The following is a 13,046-nucleotide window of genomic DNA, read 5'->3' on the forward strand; positions in this document are numbered from 1 at the left end:
CCGCATGTGCAGTCCTGCGCTGACCGACCGCACGAGCAGCCCGACGCCTCGCAAACTCGCCGTAAACAAGGGGATTACGAGGAATCACCGGGAGACCCTCTCTGGCGTCGTTCTTCCCTCATTTCAGGTGGAACTTTTCTTCTGCTGTGTGAAATGAGAATCTGGAAGGGTGTGTGGACAGGGCGCTGACTGACAGTACAAGAGTAATGAATAAATAAGATGAAAGCGGAGGAGTGAACTGTCACTTGTGCAGAAGTGACAAAAGAATTCGCCGGAATAAGGATGTCGCTTTTCTAAACTTAAGGAGAAAATAAAACAGCTCGGCAACTGAGAACAGTCTGGGACAGACTTCGTGTCAAGTTTCATCTGACACCTTCAGCTCAGCAGACAACGTAGAGAACATTTAAAAGAACACAAAAGAAAAGTGACAGGACCAACAGAGGTGCTATTATGTGACCATAAGGCAAGCAGACAGAACAAAACTACAACCACGCATTACTGAATATGAAGCAGAAGGAATCTAAACAAAAAAATACCAAAGATGCATTTGTGCCTTTTCTTTTGAATGCGTAAAAAGAGGGAGGGAAGTTTTCTCAAAAAAAGAGGGCAAAGAAGAATGGGGAAGAAAAAAAAACCAAAACAGCTCCGGCTGCTGCCAGCTTACCATCCACCAGGTCCTGGCCGAGATGTCGTAGCAGAGCTGCCATTTGACGGAGCCTTCCGAGGTTTTAGCTGCCATTACGCTGTCAGCAAGCTTCATCTGATGCTAGCGCACTCACCGGAGATAAGACACCTAATTGAGAAAACATTTGCACTGGCATGTTGGGCAACATGTAGCCCGCTCCATACCATATGGAATCATGGGTAAAAAAAAAAAAAAAAAAAAACCCTGACAATGAACCAATCTCACGCAGACCCCGTGGCAAGGTGAGCAACAGTCATCTGCTCTGAGAGCAAGCTGTCCTTAAAAAACCAACACAGCAATGCTGAGCCCTTTTTCCACATCACTGGGTGTCTGGGTTCCTTTTTCCCTCCTTAATTAGGAATGTTTCTTCATGATCATCATCCTCCCCATCTTTGCCTTCACCACCATCGAGCTGACTTAGGTCTGCACAAGTTCTTTTCCTTCTATCGTGTCTTTTTTCAGAGTGGAGAGGTTTAATAGGACAGAGTCAGGTAGGGGAGCGAGGCAGCCGACTAAAACACCACAGGCTATTAGCCTGAAATTTCTGCTGGACAGATGGAACTGCTTAAAGACTATCATGCAATGTTTGGTTTTTGGACTTTCCCCCTTCACATTCCCCCTCCTGGCAAGGGTCTATTTTTTAACAAATTTACCTACATTTCTTAGGAGTTACAAATGCAAGAAAATATAATGGATTTTCACTGTTGGGTATTTTTTAAGAAACCTTTTTCAGTTTCCATATTATCTTTAATGTGGACACTCAGGAAAAATAAATGAAGCACCGGAAAACACTGATCACTCTTCCTACTTCACTCTGTGAGGTTAACTACTGTAAGCTTCCTAATACTGGGAAACTTTCCCCTCTTAAACAATCCCATAAACTGAATTATAGCTTTAATTATATTTTACACATTTTAAAACCTAGTTTTTCAAATAATTTGTACATATTCAGTTTCTAATTGGAGCACTTTATATATGTGTCACAAACTAAGTTAAAAAATATTACATTTTGCCAGTCTTGCACCTATGAAACATTTATCACACAAACACGTTTCACTGCAATATACTCTCGCTCTCTTTGGGCTCCAGCACACTGCACAGACATCGACCGGGAGATTATGAACACCCTAGTCAAGCTCCATGTAGCTCAGGTTGCTGAACAAGGGGGATACCTGAGCTGGGGCAGTGGAGACAACCCAAGCACCTAACAGTTCTCCCTTTGTGACTGTGCCCGAGGAATGTGATTTGGGCCCAGATACAGAAAAACCTGTTCTCGAGAACAGCGTTAGCGGGTAGCAGCCGCGCACAGGTATACTATACCCGAATATCCCTGAGCATCGATGACTTCAAAGCCATCATTAGTGTTCAAAGGTCAGCAAAACCCTGGCAAGAAATGGCTATCGATTTTAAAAATATCTGAAATCTATTATTTCATATATTTTTCAAATGCACCTTGATTAACACTGACAATGGTATAACTATAGTAAGTAGATTATCAGAATGTAAGATATTTTAGCAAGTCACATACTAAATGTCTACATAACATTATTACATAAATCTAACATTAGTTCAAAAATTTATTTTTTCAAAAAAATGTTAAGGCATAATAGGTCACTTTTCCCTTTTCAATTTTCTCAGCAGTATTTCTGTCATACAGCTACTCTGTTTTGTTATAATAAGTCACTGAAAACACATTCAAATAAAATCCCTAAAAAACAATCCAAGTGTAAATCACACACAAAAACATGCTCTGTGCTTGCCAGACAGACGCTCAATCAGTGATCTCCGTGACAGGGTTTGGAGCGTTCATGTCCAGATACACAAGCGTGTGGCGGGAGGCTAGACACTGGCCCCCAGCTGGGCGCGACGACACACAGAGAGCGGGGGATGTTAGTTGCATGGATCTCACAGGGCAGCAGTGGCCAGAAAGCACTCACACACATCCACCACCAGCCATGCACAGCACACAGAAGTGCAGCCAATGCACCTTACAGATCTTATCTATGAGAACACGTCATGATAATAATTAATGGTAAGTAGAGCTTTGTGTGTTTCAATGTAGTTTGTAAATAATAGTTAGTGATAAATGGAAGAGCATGTAACTTGGTTTCTTCATAAGTGGGTCTCTAAACTTTAGGCTGTACCTCAACCTGCACTTCAAACTGTATTTATAGTGCCCATATTCCAGATTATCACAACATCGGAATGTCAAAGTAGAATATCGAGAGTTACTTCTATAAGCAACAGTCTAATGCTCCTACATTGCCCAGTAGAAGGCGCTCTTGCACTAAATTCACATGCTTTGCATTTCTGTTTCAGAAAGTCTTGCCTCCCAAATATAAACAATGTAATCTTAACGTTGTCCATCTTGATTTGGAAAGTAACAGACCTGCACAGAGGCAGTGCTAGAACTGGGAGTGTGGAGAGCCTTGCTCGCCAACCAAGGTCTTAGGAAATATAAATGTAAATGCATGCACAAATATACACTATGTATTAATATCATACATAACATGGTCTAATAACAGCAGGCTATTTACCTGCAGAAATAGGCTTTTAGCAATAATTATTAAAACCGTCAGAACAACCGCAACAACAACAATCATCATCATCAAAGATAAATAAGTTACTCATATCAGTATTTATGAATTATATTAATATATTATTATGAAATCATAGTAATCATACCACTTACTGGTGGATTTTTAAAAATTCCCACACGTGCCTACATGAAGTGTAAAGAGATCCTACCCTTTTACAATACAATGAGGATGTCTTACAGATTTTTCTGATTTATTTGAAACTCCAGTAACTAAACCAAATGTGTACATTAAGGGACTTCCTCTTGCTAACCAAGCTCTAATTCAAAATGTCTCAGAAACAATTGCTGACATCTGTTTTCTTTGCACTCTCTCGGCTCTACCTTCTCAGCAGGACAGCAGTGTGCCAACCAGCACTACCCAAATCATCTCCAGCCATGCCACACACTACACGGACACTGTACGTATATCCATATGTGCAGACTTATAACAACACTGAAAGTAACAATGACAAAATGTTCCAGTTAAAATCTGTTTGTTTGTTTTTTAATATACACAAGGTGATTGTGTCTCGACAGGATCTGATGCAGCCTTAAATTGACAAGCAGCCCACAGATTCCTTCTTATGCTGTTCTTCCCTGCCACTGTTTCCTTGGCTTGCAATTTAGGAGCCATACCAAGTTCCCGTAATGCTGCTTCAAGACTAAATTGTTAAAAATGTCATATAAATAAAATAAATAACAAAATAAGAATAAATTGAATTAAACAAAAGGAATAATCCATATTAAAAAAAAATCAACCGAGTTAGAGTTAGTACTGATAGTCAATACTGACAAAACAAAATGTTTTTTTGATTACAAAGAAATACAATCAAGTTTTTACCACATACCATTTTTTTAAATTTGTTTTTTGTTTTTCCATAATGAACTATGAAGCAATTCACAATGCTAATAGTTCCCAAAAACACCAATGCATCAGCTGAGCTGAATGAATGCCTGAAAAGCACTCGCAGAACACAAAGTTCCAGCATATGCCCAGGAACGTCTTCCACAAATAAGGCTGTTTACCTCCATGTGCTTTTCCTCTTCAATTGTTGACAGATGCCACTGGTTACAGATTATTAAACAGTAATGGGAACTGGCATTGCAAAATAAATGTCTTTTGCATCATTTGTATTTTTTGTCAGCATGTTACATGTGAGGTATGGAGGTATGAATGACGCTTAAATGATGCCTTTGAACTCTGAAAGCAAGTAACCCTAAATTGTCCAACAAGATTCTGAAATGTTAATGAGCTGTGAGTTAATAAGAACACTTATGCCAACAGGAACAATGAGAATTTCCACAATAACCTAAACTGTGAAGTGAACATCAGTGCCACTGTTCCGTATTTGAGTCATTGGTTCATATGTGCAGACAAGAATTTGACCAGGATGTTTTGCTATAAACATGCAGAGCGAAGAAGGTTCTGGACCTGCTTCAAATGTGTTCTGGCGATTAGAAATGTCCGAGGAAAACATGTGCTTTAGTGTGTTCCAATAGCTTTCAATTTGCCTGAGGAAGCCATTCAATAATGAACCCATTGTTGTGCAAAATTAAGTATGAAATTTAAAAACCTGTCAGGAACCAAACAAAATGAAATCCAGATTAATCTATACTTTACCACATCAAATTCAATCATTAGATAGATAACAAAGATGAAATAAAGTTATACCTTTTCAAAACATCTTAAATATCATTAGTCAATGTATCCTCAAAGCTGGATTAAGCACAGTAAAAGCCAAGGTACAAATATGGCCAGAGAACAGCAAGAACAAATAGGTATCCTGCTAAACGCAGATAAATGTTGTGATTAAAAAAGCCAGGTGATTCTAATAACGATTGATCAGATTGTTGGTGGTAGATAACTATGCATGAGTGCTGTGTGTGCCACTAAACTGCACGGTGAGCCTGTCTGAGCGTCCGCAGGCAGGAGACTTACACCAAGAGTCTGGCAGAGACAAGACAGAGAGGAAGCAGAGAGGAAAAGGCCTCAGCCATGGCTTGAGCACCATCTGCTTCTATAGCCCACTCTGCCAAGACATTCCCAGATTTGCTCTTTTACCAAGATTGGTGTGGTGGGGATACAGTCACATCTATTATCATGGCCCCCACCAACAACTCCAGTAAATATGCATGTTAATAAATGACCTCAAAACCATAGAGATTTCTTAATTATGTTGACACATAAATAAAACTTTGAAACAATTATCCTGGCATAAGAGATTAATGACTAGCTGGCACATAACCTTTCTCTGGAAGAGTTTCAGGACACCCTTTACTGTCTTTCTATGCTATTTATACCCAAGGACTTGTAAAGGAATATTAATGGTTCATTATATTTCATTCATCAGTTTTCTTAGTGCCGAAGTTGATGGTTGAGTCAGGAAAAACAGACACCTTTTGAGGAATTTATTTCCTTGCATGAATGATTATGAAAAGGGGATGCATGTTTTCTCAGAAAAGCCCCACAGGTACTTGGAATGGTGGCCAAATGCCACAGCATTACCCCTCCTCTTATGGCATCAGAAAGAATGGTGATGAGTGTCAGCCAAATCTGTCACAGTGATGTCCAGCGTCAGCTAGCAGCATCCCACACACTGTTCTGGTGACCTCCACCCATCTAAACACCACCACTCTCCTCCAGCTCATGCCTACCCATCTGTCCCATAAAAAGCTTTGCACGTTTAATATTCATTAACAAACCTGAAAGGATCCCTTCAGAATGATACAGTAGATATCATTTTAAGGACAGCCAAAAAGTCAACTTAGTTTGTCAAACCTAACTTTCGATGCAAGAGGGCCCATAGTAATAATAATTATCCATATTATATATAGCTCCGAAAATGTATAATTGCATTAAATTTAGTCAACACATTGAAAAGTGATGGGTTAGACATATCATCCCATTCACAACCTGTAATTCATTAGGTTTAATTTTTCAACTATATATTCAACAGTGATTAAGGAAATTGCTGAACAGCTGAATAACAATTAAGACTTCATCTTGTTTGTTAATGGGTACTATGTGTTAAAAAACACTTTATTATTGTGATATTTTTATATGGACTCCAAATCGTGTCCAAACTGTCCAACAATTACTTGAGACAACAGTGTGGGATGAACTCCTGCTATTGCAATATGGCATTAATGGCAGCTATTAAGCATTTAGCCTACTTTAGAATGAGCATTCAGATACAGCCCCAAGAGAGCTAACGTTAGGCCTTATTGTGAGTTTTCATGGATGCCAGCTTAGCTACTGTTAGGGCTTTCCAAATATTAAAAAAAAGCAGTGGATTTCTCCTTTAAAGCATACTGTGATTTTAAATTCTGTGTTTAAGTAATGACACCTTCTAACTCCTTAAGCAGAACGATACCTCAGCACCTCTGAGTTTTGTCTGTAAAGCTTGCAGCTAAGCTACATAATATCCAAAGAGTGTTCTTTTTCAGGCCTCATGACCTATGAATGGTCACTGGCGGGAAATAAAAAGTGCCGCACGCTTGATTGCGTGAGTCGAAAGAATCGAAGTGGCATACGCTGTACAATATCGACTGTTTGTGCATTGGGGTTGGTTCTCACAGTGGTAATATTCTGTAAAATATATATTCTCAAAGTATTAAAATATATTTTTAAATATTTAAAAAACAAACAGTAAAATACACAGAGCATCTGTCTTATTTCCTTGTCTCTGACTACAAGAGAGCTGATGCAAGGTCAGTTTCCTGTTGTCCATACCATAAAGTAAATGTTTGTATAGTAGGCCTAAAGTAAAATGATTTATGTTATTAATGAAAGGAATATAAATGCACCTTGTATTCAACTTATTCACTAAAAAAATATTTAAATATTGTGTTGCTGTAGGTTAATATGTTATTTATGATAACTGTAATCAAAATTAACTCATTAGGCTAGAAACAAAATAAGCCAACCAGACTGTGGCAATTGGTTTGGTTTTATGACAATCAAATATACCATGTAATGATATTACATGGTAATTGAGTGAATTAAACAAACAATAATGTTATGAATACATTTTTTTTAATGTTTAAAAGAGTTTAAAAATCCCATCTCTTTTGTGCTGAAGTTGAAAACTGTTTGTTGTGTATTTAATTGGACAGACATTATATTTTTCATTTTGGAAACAGAGCACAGAGGAAACATATATTCAACAAGCCCAAGAAGACGCCCACCTCAGAGCTGAAGCAGGAGCCCAGTACGAATGTGTGACAGTCCATGTGATCTTTTTATTCAGCTTTGCTGTAGGAACTGCACATTTGTCAAGACAGACGTTCCGAAGTGGTTGCAGCATTCATCTGTGGTCAGTTTATGCGTATTGCTCTTACACTGGAAAAGACTGAGAGGTTCTAAGAGGTTATATATATTTTAGAATATTATGGAAATAGAATCAAATAAAAAATAAAAAATAAAATCTGTTTGCATTTGCATTTGGTAGGGAGTTTTCATGCTGCTCTATACTTTTAATTGCAGCCGCACTCAGAGCCTTTTTATTTTAAACTTCATTTTAATCTTGACACCATCCTGAGGACTACAGGAAAGCAGGAAAGAAGGAAACAGCAAAAAAAAAATAAGAGGAGTGACGATCGCATCCACAGCAGTTTCGTGCATATGAATAACTGCAGGTGAGAGCGCGCGAGAGCCAGGAGAGGAACAGAATATGCGAGCGTTGCCATCTGCAGCACACCCCGCACTTGGCAGGCCAGTCCGTGTGCTTCTCATCCCAGTAAGCGCAGATTAACAGACAAGCAGAGCAGGCTGGCAGCCTCTCTGGCCTGCCACAACCCGCTCCCCCAGAAACAGCTTGTACATGCCACTGATGCCACTATTTAGGCAAAAAACCCCTTTAAACCCACAGGCCAGTGCAGTCCCCTAAAGTGTCTCTGAAAAACACAGTGAGCAAAATGGCCTTCTTACGCAGTGGTCCCACAGAACATCCATTTATTTAGCCTGCATTCAATTGCATGTTTCCTTTGCTGAAATGTGTTATGGCAATAATGGGACCCATAATGGGACCCATAATGACTTACAATGCACAGACTAGCAGGACACAAAGCATGCGGCCTTGAGCTGGAGCTTGCTGGCCTTGTGCTGGATGTGGAAGGTCAGTGTCCAGAAAGGCGTTTTGGCTGGAGAGGAGGCCCAACAGGAGGTCCAGTGGCGGCACAGAGGTCAGAGCATAATGGAGACCAGGATCTGTAACGGGATCCAGCCCTTCGTCTAAAAGAATGTTTATAGACAGAACAACCTCAGAATCTATGCTGGAGTTATACAAAATCAATTAACGATTGAGTATTTACTGAGTGTGCAACCTTTTCATAATTGTGCCATTAACTACATATTCAATATTCCTATTTTGTCAATATTAAGTTACCTGATGTGGGCAGAAATTGTTCTTAGGAATGTTTGAGTGTATTTGAATTCCATCATATGCTTTCATATTCAGCTTTATGATGTTCAAATGTTGACTACAGCAGACAGTTCACAAGCACAGTAGAGTGGTGCTGTTAGCTATTGGCTCCTACTGTACTACTCAAACAGGGATGCAGTTGTCTGTGAGTCAAATTAAGTCAATGAGTAAGTACTTCTTTCATCACATTATGACCCAGCTCAGCATAGACTGTTTTGCATTACTATGTAAAACATCGTTGACTCTGGAGTGTCATTTATATGCAGTGCACTGTGTTAAAACAGTGGCTCGGTATGAGTGCTGGAGCCGTGCCACTGAGGGGCATTCTGGAGAGTTGGTCAAAGCCCATTGTAAAAAACACCTGCCGTACTTTATAGGTAAAAAAACACCTGCTGTACTTTATATGTAAAAAAACACCTGCCATACTTTAACTATAAAAAAAACACCTGCTGTACTTTAAATATAAAAAACACCTGTTGTACTTTATATGTACAAAAACACCTGTTGTGCTTTAAATGTAAAAATCAACTGCCATACTTTACATATTAAAAACACCTGCCATGCTTTAAATTGAAAAAACACACCTGCTGTACTTTTAATGGAAAAACACACCTGCTGTACTTTTCACCCAAGGCAGTGCTTTATTGGTGTGTGACACATTCCGTTTATATTCCATTCATTTCATCACTGTCACCCAAGTTCTAATTAATTGACGCTTGTTTCCAAAGCTACTGATCACTGTAAAGGATGGCTGCTTATTGGTGGCTCTTCTGGGATGCGTGTATGAGATGTGCATGAGACTTGTGTGAGACGTGACCGATTACACGAGATTAATGATGACTGGTGAAGCAGAGGACTTCAACTGTGATGCTGGAGGAACGGCCCTCATTAGTTACTGCACTTAATGAGCGGAATTATCCCAAGCTTGTCCCTCTTAAACACGCCATTATGAAAACTCATTATACTGACTTTTTTCCTTTATAAGTTCAATATTTTATGAAAAAACAAACCTCCTGAATTGAATAATTGGGAAAATGCGACTAACACAAGCTGCCTGTGCTGCCTGTGCAACTCAGTGGTAGCTCTGGCATTGCTGAGCCTGCTGCTCCTGGGTGCGTTCAGACAGATGCTGGGTAATAAGTGGTTAAATGAGATGATTAAGGAGCCCTGTCGAGTGAGTTGAGCTGACTCTATTAACTAAAGAAGCCTGGTTGTGTCCACTTGTCCTGCCCCACCCTTAACACATACCTCTGTATTAATCTCACTGCCTCCAGTCTTAATGCCATATAATTGGACATACTGCACTGCATAGTAGTCCTTACCAACTCCTGAGTGGGTGAGAAGTGAAATTTACATGGGGAATAGAAAGGATCAGGATCCTCTGACCTCACACAGGGCTCCAGTTTCTGCCATGCGGAGCTTAAACACCATGGCCAGAAGTAGCCTTACTTGATCATTCTTTATTTCCATCTTTCCCTTTGCTCTTTAACCTAGTGTGCAAAATACAGCCAAGGGACTCTGTCATACTGGGCATCAACATGTCAGACCTGAAATTAGCATAAACCAGTATGTTTTTACTCTCAGCCAGCGCTCCCTGGCCCTACTGCATTAGCCTATAGCCCCAGGAACGGAGATGAGCAAAATGCCAATGATATTCCAGCAGTTATGTGGGATGCAGAAACGTATGTTTTCATGAACCTTGTTCTGGAATGCAGCATAAGGTTCACGGTCAGCTGTGATATGAACTCTAAGGCATTGGTTGCCTGAACCGAGAGTAGTTTTCTGAGATTAGGGTTTCCATAGCACACTGGCCCTGGACATCATCTGCCATTTCTTATATCCCACCATCTCAGCCAAAATGTTTGAGCATAATAATGTGTCTCTCTCATGCTTGAATTAAAATCTGTGGAAGATATATGAATATAAATAATTAAGGAAATAGTAATGATCGTAAATGAGAGGACTCCTCTGGAGGCAATCACACACGCCGACTTTCATTAATATAGAGCTGGTGGTCTTTATTTCCATGCCCTTTAATTCAGGGTTAAAAAAAACTAATTACTGTTTGATATGTGACAAATCCAGGGTGCGTTATTACACCATAATATGATCTACTAGTCACTGAGTGCGATGGCTCATTGACTCCTGCAATACAAGTCAGCATTTTTCACATGCCCTGTTGATGTTTTCACTTTCTGGATGGTTTCAGCTCTTCTTCCTGAGTGAATGCAGGTATGACAGCCAGTAATTCCACCCCAAAAAAGGTAGAAGACTAAAAGATGGAGCTCACAACCATATGGAAGATGCACCGGGGGCTTCCGGCCATCAAGATTCAGAACCTTGGGCTCATGTGAATCAAGCATGCAAGAGTCCCAGAATGGAGGTGGGGGGGGGGGACCCTCACCTCCACCCCACCCCCTCCCCATGGTGCTTCACCCTGCAGCACTGGGGCTTTTTTGGGGGGGGAATGTCTGCCAACAGCAGGTGCTGGTCCATCCTTCAGGGAGCAGGCAGCAAGACGGGGCCTGATGTGTGGCATAGAAAGAGGGTCTGGCAATCTGGCGCGCAGTGCCGGAGCGTCTGGATCTGCAGACGAGATGGCTGGATGCAGACAAGCTGTACTGACAACTGCCATGACAGTTTGATGTTGATCAGTTTGGGTGCCATTTTTAAAATATTTGTTCTGTTGGCATACGAGTCATTTTTGGGAGCAGCGCTGTACCCCTCGTCTGTGGTGTATGCCATCAGCCCTGAGCTGTCCAACTAGTCACCAAAGATGAACCAAAAGACTACTCCTTAAATCCACACACAACAAAACACGTCTAGCGCTGCTGGCGTCCGGCTTTTACCATCATCTGAGAAAAATTCCAGATGATAAACTGACAAAAGAAAGACGAGAGCGATTGCCTACCTGAAGAAAGAAGAACAAACCAAGTCACCATGCATTTGGGCATTTATTCATAACTATAGAAGATCATCTGAATCATTGATGTGTTTGTAAAAAGTCATTAAAGTATGATTTCTGATTTCTTATTTTACACGAATTATTAAAGGGAATGATTTCTATTCACTAGAGCATTGGTAACAATGCATTTCTGTTTGCTCTGTATAATACACCACAATGTAAGATTGTTACTCTGTGTATTGCCTGTGAATTTTGGCTACCCCTAAAGCTGTGTGCCAGGTTTCTCTCTGCCACATTCGATGCCCTGCGAGCTATCTCTGTTCGTCACATCGCAAGCCATCCAGAGCATTCCAACATGGCACTGGTAGCTGAACAGTGCGCTTGGCTTTGGAGATGTTGTGGCTGTCGTGTGCAGTGAGCACCATGTGTTGTGTGCAAGATTGCCATATGATGGGGAACCTGCCCAGCTTGAGACGGACACCTCCTTTCCCGTGTGGGAACATGTGCCGGGCCTCCAACACCACCTCCCCTTCTCACACACCACATGCAACCCATCCCAATTTTAGTTTCTTGTTTTGTTTTTTTTTTTGAGTAGCAAAGTGATACGACAAACAAAATTGCCTTTTCACAGTGAGCGTGGCTAGGCTGGCCGTGATGAGAAGCTGGCACTGCGCTCACGGTCTGGGGCTGGCTGAGAGATCTCCTGTTTGAGGAGTGAAGTCTGCTCTCTGTCCACCCCCCGCCACCCCCAAACTGCCACAAGTCCGTTCACAGCCAGGTCTTCAACTGCTGCCAAGTTCCCTGGAACCACGGCCAACGCTCGCTACAGTCCGGTAGCCTTTTCAGGCTGCAGTGAGGCTCATCTCACGGCTCTGCTCGAGAGCGGCACTGCTGGGAGTGCTTTTGCGTGCTTGTGTTGGTACCACGGCGTGCGACTGTGTGCATCACAGGGGGGTAACGGCAATGACAGTAGAGGAGACCACATCATGAAAAGCACATGAACACGGGTATGTGCTTTCAATGCAATATGAACTTTGTTAGTGCTTTTTTGAAATGTTTTGTCAGAATATCCCAAATATGTTTTGGGTTCATGACTAAAGAAGCAAATGAGTGCCCTAATTATACAAATCCATACGCTTGACTGACATCACAACAATCCAGGTCTTATGTTTTCATCTGTGCATCCACAAAATGATAATAACTAGGCAGTGAAAAACTGGACCAGTTCCAGATCTTTATGAAATGAAGGTGATATGGGACTGTTTTATTGCTGTGGGTGGAGATGTACAGTATTATTAGTGAAATATGACTTTATTTACAGCGGTCTGAATGCACAATATTTTTTTTCATTTGCAATTGGCCTACCAGACATTTTAAATGATTTTAGCTGCTATGTGAGCATTAAAATTCATCGCCTCGGGCAAAGGCCCGACCCAGATTAGGGAAAGCAATGTG

At 40.9% G+C, this 13,046-nt stretch overlaps 1 protein-coding gene and 1 long non-coding RNA gene across 7 annotated transcripts in view; one reads left to right on the forward strand and one right to left on the reverse strand.

Annotated features, from left to right (window-relative positions):
* Nucleotides 1-1,599, reverse strand: part of nfia (nuclear factor I/A) — a 154,276-nt gene extending 152,677 nt beyond the window's left edge. For 2 of the 6 annotated variants that reach the window (XM_027005480.2, XM_027005477.2), the window contains exon 1: nt 665-1,598. In XM_027005480.2, coding sequence (XP_026861281.2) covers nt 665-760 — 96 coding nt within the window. In that variant the 5' untranslated portion in view covers nt 761-1,598. Of the gene's footprint in view, nt 1-664 lie in introns of all 6 variants that reach the window. The other 4 variants (XM_027005479.2, XM_027005483.2, XM_027005478.2 and 1 more) reach the window with 3 other exon arrangements.
* A 1,035-nt stretch (nt 1,600-2,634) lies between these two features.
* Nucleotides 2,635-4,363, forward strand: LOC113574508. The gene is made up of 3 exons (XR_003410331.2): nt 2,635-2,717; nt 3,614-3,682; nt 3,801-4,363. It is a non-coding gene; the product is annotated as an uncharacterized LOC113574508 (long non-coding RNA).
* Nucleotides 4,364-13,046: the final 8,683 nt, after the last annotated feature.

The sequence above is a fragment of the Electrophorus electricus genome, chromosome 26 (genome assembly GCF_013358815.1).
Source record: "Electrophorus electricus isolate fEleEle1 chromosome 26, fEleEle1.pri, whole genome shotgun sequence".
NCBI classification, from domain to species: domain Eukaryota; kingdom Metazoa; phylum Chordata; class Actinopteri; order Gymnotiformes; family Gymnotidae; genus Electrophorus; species Electrophorus electricus.